Here is a 7,694-nt window from a genome sequence, read left to right on the forward strand (position 1 = left end):
TTTTTTTTTTTTGCGGTACGTGGGCCTCTCAATGTTGTGGCCTCTCCCGTTGCGGAGCACAGGCTCCGGACGCACAGGCTCAGCGGCCATGGCTCAAGGGCCCAGCCGCTCCGTGGCATGTGGGATCTTCCCGGACCGGGATACAAACCTGTGTCCCCTGCATCAGCAGGTGGACTCTCAACCACTGCGCCACCAGGGAAGCCCAGCAGGTGGATTCTTAACCACTGTGCCACCAGGGAGGTCCCCAAAGAACCACATTTTGATGGCTGTATGTCTCCCAAGGTTGCCTGTGCCTGTTTTTAAGGGAAGTGCCCCAAATTCTACACTATTAACTCCTTAGGCATGTGCTGCATATTCATCCTCATGACTTAAGAATGTGGTGATTTTCAGTTCTTCTACTATTTGTAGATTTGTAGATTTATTGTTTTAATCGTGGTGGTTTTAGTGATTTTTCAAGGGTTTCTTTGTGGAAGATGATTTTTGCCTCATTTTCCAAGAATGATGGCCCCTTTCTTATCCCTAACCAGAAGGCCTGTCTGGGTACTAAGAAGAAGGGTCAGAGAAATGGGGAGTCGGATGCTCTTATTACCCAAGCCTGCTCATTGTCAGTGTGGAAGCTGGGTGGTCATAGACACTGACCCTAATCAGGTGGATCTCTTATCTCATGCAGGTGTGTGGCCCTTGATTAAGTAGCAGTTAGGTTTCATTTTCACTTTCCTGCCGGGGTTCTCTGGACTCTTGGGTGAGCTCTGCCTCTGGTCAGAGGCTGAACTAAGATGCCAGCAGCACGAATGATCTGGATCTCAGGGCCTCTCCCTTTTGGTTGCTCAAAGCTGCTTCCTGGAAAGTCACTCTGGCTTTCTCTTCAGGCGGTGGGGAGGGGGGTGGCGCCCTGTTGGTCAAGCCAGGGCTTGAACACCCCCAGTACGGGTCCCACCACTCATGAAGCCACTCTCGGTGATTAAGATCACCTCTCACCCTCGCTCTTCCAGACCAGTGGCTCAGCCCCTTTCTCCTGTCCCAGACTGGACAAGGCTCCAAGCCCCCCAGACTGATTACAGACATGGGCTCCTCACACCAGGAGTAAATACAAGAGCAGTTCCTTTCCGCAATTTGTGTTTTCTAAATTTTCTACAATTCAGACATTCTTAGAACCCCTGAAGAGTATTTAAAATGAGCATATTTGTCTGGAGCTATAAACCAAAATACAAGAATTTGAGTTGTGGTCTGGAAGCACTCTCTGTGATTTTCTGTTGTGTTTCAACCTGATTGCTGGGCAAATTCACGGCAGCGTGAGCCAGCAGATTGGAGCGGTCTGCAGCTGCCCCCTTCCATCCTAGGGTTTTAACTCTTCAAGTACAGCCATCTGTAAACAGTGTTCCTGTAGGGTTTCCTCCTTGATGTGCACATTAAACCCTTAGAAACTGTATTAAAATAGACGTTAAAACCCATAGCTGATTCTTTGAAGATGGTTGAAAGAAGGTAAACACCGCAAGCTAGTATTTTCTAGTGTAGCTGTTGTTGTTTTTAATAATTATTTACTAAATGTTCTTTAATATAGGGGATCTTAATAGCTGATTCTGAGAGAAACTCAAGCTATTGTGTTTTTTTCATCCTTAGAGACCCCAAAGCTCTGATAAAGAGACTGTGTGTTTTCATCCATGTAATGAGGGTAGGCTAGAGGGAGACACACCACCCCAGCCTGCCTTTGTGCCTATTCATGGGAGCTCAGGCTCTCAAAATGAGCATTCCTCTTTTGTTTTGTCCGCTCTGAGAGTATTTTTAGATGTTTGCACTGCTGCCTTTTTAGAGTAGTAAGGAAGGTGTCAGGTTAGTGAGGAAGAGGCTGTGCTCTCAGCAGAGGCTGTTTCCCCCTTTTCTTGCCCTATTTGCAAGGCATACTTTTATTTGGTTTCCAGAAATATTCTTCAGTGAGACCCTGAGCCTGGGGACCACCAGAATGGGATATTTCTCACACATTTCTGAGCTGTTTCCTTCCTGGTGAACTAACGACCCGAAACAGGACTGCCAGGGCAGTTTCTGGGGGAGCCAGAACCATAGCTGGGCCTCCCAGTTTGGACCAGATCCATCTGCCACCCTTAGCAGTGACCTTGTTTTGAGCCAGGGGACTGTGAAAAGCTTCGGGGTCAACTCTTAAAAAGCCCTTAGCATTTCCAGAGCCATTTAAACCTCCGATGTCTCCTGGTAACTTTAGGTCTTGCTTGATAGGATATGACATCAGGGGGCAACTTCTTTGTATCCCCATGGTATCTGGCACACAGTCAGTTCTTACAAAATATCTCTTGTGTAAATGGGTTGCTCTGAGGCAGTAAAGGTCACTTTGCAAATGTCTGAACAGACTTGTAAACAGAATGAAAAAGGAAAAGAAGAAGAGGAAGAAGCAGCTGACCTGTTTAGGAGTGTACCTCACAGGTGTTACTGCTGCCTTTTCTTGGGCACTGTTACGTTTACCCTTGGGTGCTCCTGGGCCCTATTACTTCAAATGTTCTGCTGATCCAAGAACAAAGGTAATGCTTGCTGGGCCTTCCTAGGGGAACAGAACACTGCTTCTGGAGGCAACTCTTACCTTGTGTGCCATCTTATTACTGGGAGCAAATAACGCCTTCAGAAGTCACCAGCCAGAGCAAAGAGAGAGCTTTCCACTGACCCTGTGCAGGCTTCTTTCTGTTAATTGACAGCAGCCCTTGGCACGGGTGAAAGAATCCCAGCAACTTCCAGCAGATTGAGTGGTGGAGTTCAAACAGCTTGTAACTGTCAGATAAAAAACAAGATAGTTTTAAGAGAATATGGGATGTATTAACTGTTGCTCTGTCTTTTGGAATAGGAATGACATCTGTTTGTATTAAAACAATCATTCCAGTTAAGCACAGATCAACGGCCCCATGGTGAGAACTGGAGAGAAATGACTTTTGACTTCATTAGAACCAATTGGCTAAGGTTTTAGGGGCACAATACGGAACAGTATTGGATCTTAGCGAAGCTGAATGAAAGCTTTTTGTACTCATGTTAAAACAGTGCCACTTCCAGTATTAGAAAATGTCTTGTTAGTGGAGAATCAATAACAAAATCCCTACTCTTAAAGATGTTTTAGAGTTAACATTGCACAAATGCAAAGAAGCATCCCATGAAGACGTACTTATTAATGTTGTACAAACCAAGGAGAGGTTTTGAGATTACTCTTGGGTTTGATAACAGTTCCTTCAGAGTGCTGGGAGGTGGCAGAGCCCCCTAAAGGATTGGTACTGAGAAGAGGCCTGATGGTGGCAAACCACACAGGTGTCTACTTTGCTATGACCCCATCATTTAGATGCATGTTAAACCATCCAGGAAAATAACCCTGTTTCCTACCACAGTTACCACAAGATCGGGCCTAATGAAAATTACAGTATACCTGAGAAGGATTTTACAGCAGCTAAAGGAAACCACATATATGAGTTCTCTCTCTCTTCTCTCTGCTGTTGTCCTCCAAGCCCACTGAGGGAGGGCCCAGGGACTAACTGAAGGTGGTCACATAAGAGAGGTCCCTGGGCAGGTGTCCATGGGGTGATGCTGAGATACAGTAGTCACAGTCACCTTCAAAGTGTGGATTTGGTGGGGGTAGAGTGGAGGGTTGAAATTTTCTGAAAGTCATCTTCAAGAATATGTGAAAAGGTTGGGAATCTTCATCAGTCTATCTTCTGATTTTTGTAGAGATTCTCCTTTTCTGTTTGTATTCTTGATCAGCATGGGTAACAACATGGCAGAGATAAGAGTCTGAGGACATGTTCCTGGGGTCCACAGGTTCTGATTCCACACCCAACAGAGAGGTCCTGGTGGGTACTTTCTTTCTTTTTTTTTTTTTAATTTTTTTTTGGCCATGCCATGCGGGATCTTAGTTTCCCGAGCAGGGACTCAACCCGGGTCCTCGGCAGTGAAAGCTCGGAGTTCTACCCACTGGACCACCAGGGAATTCCCTCCTGGTGGGTACTTTCTTTTCAGTGTATTGGGAGAGCTCCTACCTCTTTTGGGGAATTGAAACATCCTATCTCTTGGGTGACGTAAGAAAGTTTTCATATCTCTGTTAAATGACCTGGCTTGATTTGAGTGATGTATTCTTTTAAAACATGGGACTGATGGACACCCAGGCAGGCAGGTCTGTGGCCCACCCCACAGACCCTTGCCTCACTCCCGGGGTCAGGATTCTGTTGCAACCTGGTCACTGGCTGCGTGCTGCTGTTTTGCAGAGGGTCTGAGCTGCATGAATAAGAATCACGGCTGTAGTCACATCTGCAAGGAGGCCCCGAGGGGCAGCGTTGCCTGCGAGTGCAGGCCTGGTTTTGAGCTGGCCAAGAACCAGAGAGACTGCACCTGTAAGTACAGACTGGCACACAGCTGTGCTGGGAACCATCCTACCCCAGAGGTTGTCTTGTGCAGCCCAGCATCAGAAACATCAGGGAGGGCAGTCATGTGAGATATTGAGGGTAATCTCCTGTAGGGAGGGGAAATGATGTTTTCTAAAAGAACCAGTCGGAAGGAAATAGCACTCAGGAGTAAGGAGCGTGAATGTTGGGGGCCAGGTCTCTCTGTTCCCGTAGAATAGAGTCAAATTTCCTCATCTGGCAGCTCTTTGGTACCTGGTGCCTGCTTCTTATACAAGCCTCATCAGCCTCCTTTCTCTAGACCCCAGACTCCTGGCTTTTGGAGAAAGCCCCCATTCTTTCATGCCTCCAAGGCTTTTCTAAGCCTTCCTTCCTTCCTAGCTTGGTGAATTCTCACTCAATTTTTAATATCCTGTCTAACTTCTAATCATGATAAAGATAATAGCTACTTTGGGGGAGCATTTATTATGTGCAAAGCCTTGTCTAAAGAGGTGCCATATTGCATTTAATTCTTACAGTCACCACCTTATGAGCTAAGTGGAGAAAATCATGGAGAAGGTAAAGCTACAAGGTCACACAGGAAGTAAGTGGCAAATGTAGGATTCACATGTAGGCCTGCCTGACTGTAAGGCTTGTGCTCCTGGTCACCATGATACATAACCTCGGAAGCCTTCCCTGATGGCCTCGGACAAGGCAGCCAGTTTGTATTTTGGCTCCCATAGCGCTGTTTATTCCTTGATGGTAGCATGTGGCACTCTGGGGTTGAATCGTGTGTTTGATTCAACCACACGATTGGGTTGAATCTGCAGTTGAATTTATGTGTCTGTCTCCCCATCTACGAGCCCCACCAAGTCAGGGATCTTGTCTTATTTTTGCCTCTCAGTCTTCCCCTGGATGTGCTCAATCCACATTTGTTTAATGGATGAGTCAATGAATGGTGTACACAGTCCAGACGCAGCTGCCACACGATGAGGAAACACAATAATAGCTCCAATGGATAATAGGAAACAACCAGCCATTAAAGGTGCTTCTAAACCACTATTTACGCCAGAGGAAACACTGAGGGTTTCCCTGTAGGAACTCTTCCCAAAGTCATGGATCCTCTAGAAGATGCCTGCAGTTTGCTGGGGATGGTTGTTTACAGTGAGTAGACCTCAGTGGTTAAGAGAAGGAGAGCCAGTTTCGTCGGTGAGAGACTCCTCTCTGTTGTCTCCATCGCAAACCAGAGTGCAACCTCAAAGCCTGACAAACCAGGGCTGATGCCACCATCACCAACAACAGGTTCTGACAGCCTCACAGGGCCCCTAAAAGTGGGGCTGGCTCCAGCTGTCTTCAAAAGGAGGACCCAGGTCTCCACAGGAGAGTCACCTGTGGAGTGAGACTCAGCATTTTACAGCTTTTTGGGAGCCAGTAGAATACCTGAAAACTTACTTTTAAAAATTTAAAACGTTTTTAAGGTATCACTGCTCAAATAATATTATAAGATTATATTCAGATATTATAAAACTTGAGGATATAATAAAGAATCCAGAATTCCACCACACAATCAGTTGTTTTGCTTTTTCCTATTCCTATTTTGTTGTTGATATGCGTACACAATTTTTACACAGCTATAGTCACAGAACAGTTTTTTCTCACAGTGCAAATACGTTTTTAGTTCTTTTAAATTAGAAAATTAAAAATGGTTGTGTAAGAGTTTAAACAGTCCAAAGAAACATATAACATTTCCCCCTTTTCCTTTGCCATTTCCTCTGCCAGAGGTAACCACTGTTGAGTTTGATGAATAGATAGTTTTGTAGTTGTTTTTTTTTCCCCCTTGGCTTGTCATCAATATGTTCATACATAAGCTTTGTAATTATTGGTTAATGTTGCATTAACTGTGTGCAAAGAGTCATCATTTCCTCTGATTACCCTCCCTTTTAACTAATCCACATGGAATCTGATGAGAGAAATCCTAACATATACATACAAATTAAATATTGTCTGTTTCAGATATTAAGTGTTATAGCATTTCCAAACGCCCTAGTACTTCTCGTGATAGAGCAAAGCACTAGTTTGGAATCTTTTGGTATAATTTCCTTTAAATAGTGAAAAATCTCCCCTGACCTTCCCATGTCTATCTTTCTGTATAACGTTGCTCTAAATCTGTCATTAATCATTTCTACAAGTCATATCGTGACTACCTGTTGATATAGACAGGGACGTGGTCTGAGTCAAGGTTCTCTCTTTTATGCACAATTCCTAGCACACGCTAGGTGCTCAAATACTTCCTGAATGAAAATCAGAGTTCTTCGGGAGCAAATACAGCCCCAGTTGTGGAAATCTCCGTGCTTTATGGTTTGATTCTTTTTCCTCTCAGTGACCTGTAACCATGGAAACGGCGGATGCCATCACTCCTGTGAGGACACTGCTGCAGGCCCAGAGTGTAGCTGCCATCCCCAGTACAAGATGCACACGGATGGAAGGAGCTGCCTTGGTGAATGGTGACCCCAACACTGGGTTAGGGTCTTCCCCAGCCTGCTTGCCCCACCCCAGCCCTAATCCTAACGATTAATATTGTTTAGTACTAGAGGCAGGGTGTTTCCAGTGCACATGCCCTCAAGCATGTCCCATGCTGCCTCACATGTGGCCGTGGAAGTAGTCTAGGCCTGGACTGGGGGCCCCTTTCTCCCTGTGAGACCTTGGAAAGTCCTTTTTCCTCTCCTGGATTAGGCTGCTCCTGAAGCTGGTATTCTGAAGATCGGAACAGCACATCCCAAAAGGCCAGGGCAATGCAAAGTTAAAGCTAGCTGTTCATGATGACAGGTGGCCTTTGCCATCAGCAGGAGCCAGGGTTGCATATTTCTGGTGGGATGCCTGCCTGTCCTGCCCTTCATGGCGTGTGCTTTGTTAGCTCCATTTCCGATGTTCCCCAATCCAAGATTCTCTTTGTCCTGGACTGAGGGTTCTGGAGTGAATCTGAAGCTTGCATTCCCCAAGGTCTCTGGTTAGTACAGTAGAATAAAAAAATCTTTTCCATATTTAATGTCTATTAAGGCTGTGAGGCCATTTAACACAGAGCCTCATTACAACATATTTTTATTGAATGAACAGAGTCACATTTCTCACATTGTTCTCATGTCTGGGATTTCCACAGAAGTGGTTGTGCAGGGGATGAACAATCTGACTCATTTAGTCTGAGAACTGTGCTGTTTGCATCTCTTGCAGAGCGAGAGGACGCTGCCCTGGAGGTGATGGAGAGCAATGCCACATCCATGGCAGATGGGGATAAACGGGTGAAACGGCGGCTGCTCATGGGTAGGCGCCTCATCCACC

The 7,694-nt window shown here is 45.6% G+C and overlaps 1 protein-coding gene across 1 annotated transcript in view; it reads left to right on the plus strand.

Moving 5' to 3' along the window:
* The window catches only part of SCUBE2 (signal peptide, CUB domain and EGF like domain containing 2), a 57,686-nt gene that overhangs the window by 6,180 nt on the left and 43,812 nt on the right, over positions 1 to 7,694 (plus strand). Inside the window, exons 3-5 of the mRNA XM_024757037.1 lie at positions 4,245 to 4,370; positions 6,739 to 6,855; positions 7,587 to 7,676. Coding sequence (XP_024612805.1) covers positions 4,245 to 4,370; positions 6,739 to 6,855; positions 7,587 to 7,676 — 333 coding nt within the window. The remainder of the gene's footprint in view (positions 1 to 4,244; positions 4,371 to 6,738; positions 6,856 to 7,586; positions 7,677 to 7,694) is intronic.

This window comes from Neophocaena asiaeorientalis, unplaced genomic scaffold (genome assembly GCF_003031525.2).
Source record: "Neophocaena asiaeorientalis asiaeorientalis breed wild unplaced genomic scaffold, Neophocaena_asiaeorientalis_V1.1 scaffold504, whole genome shotgun sequence".
Classification (NCBI taxonomy): Eukaryota; Metazoa; Chordata; class Mammalia; order Artiodactyla; family Phocoenidae; genus Neophocaena; species Neophocaena asiaeorientalis.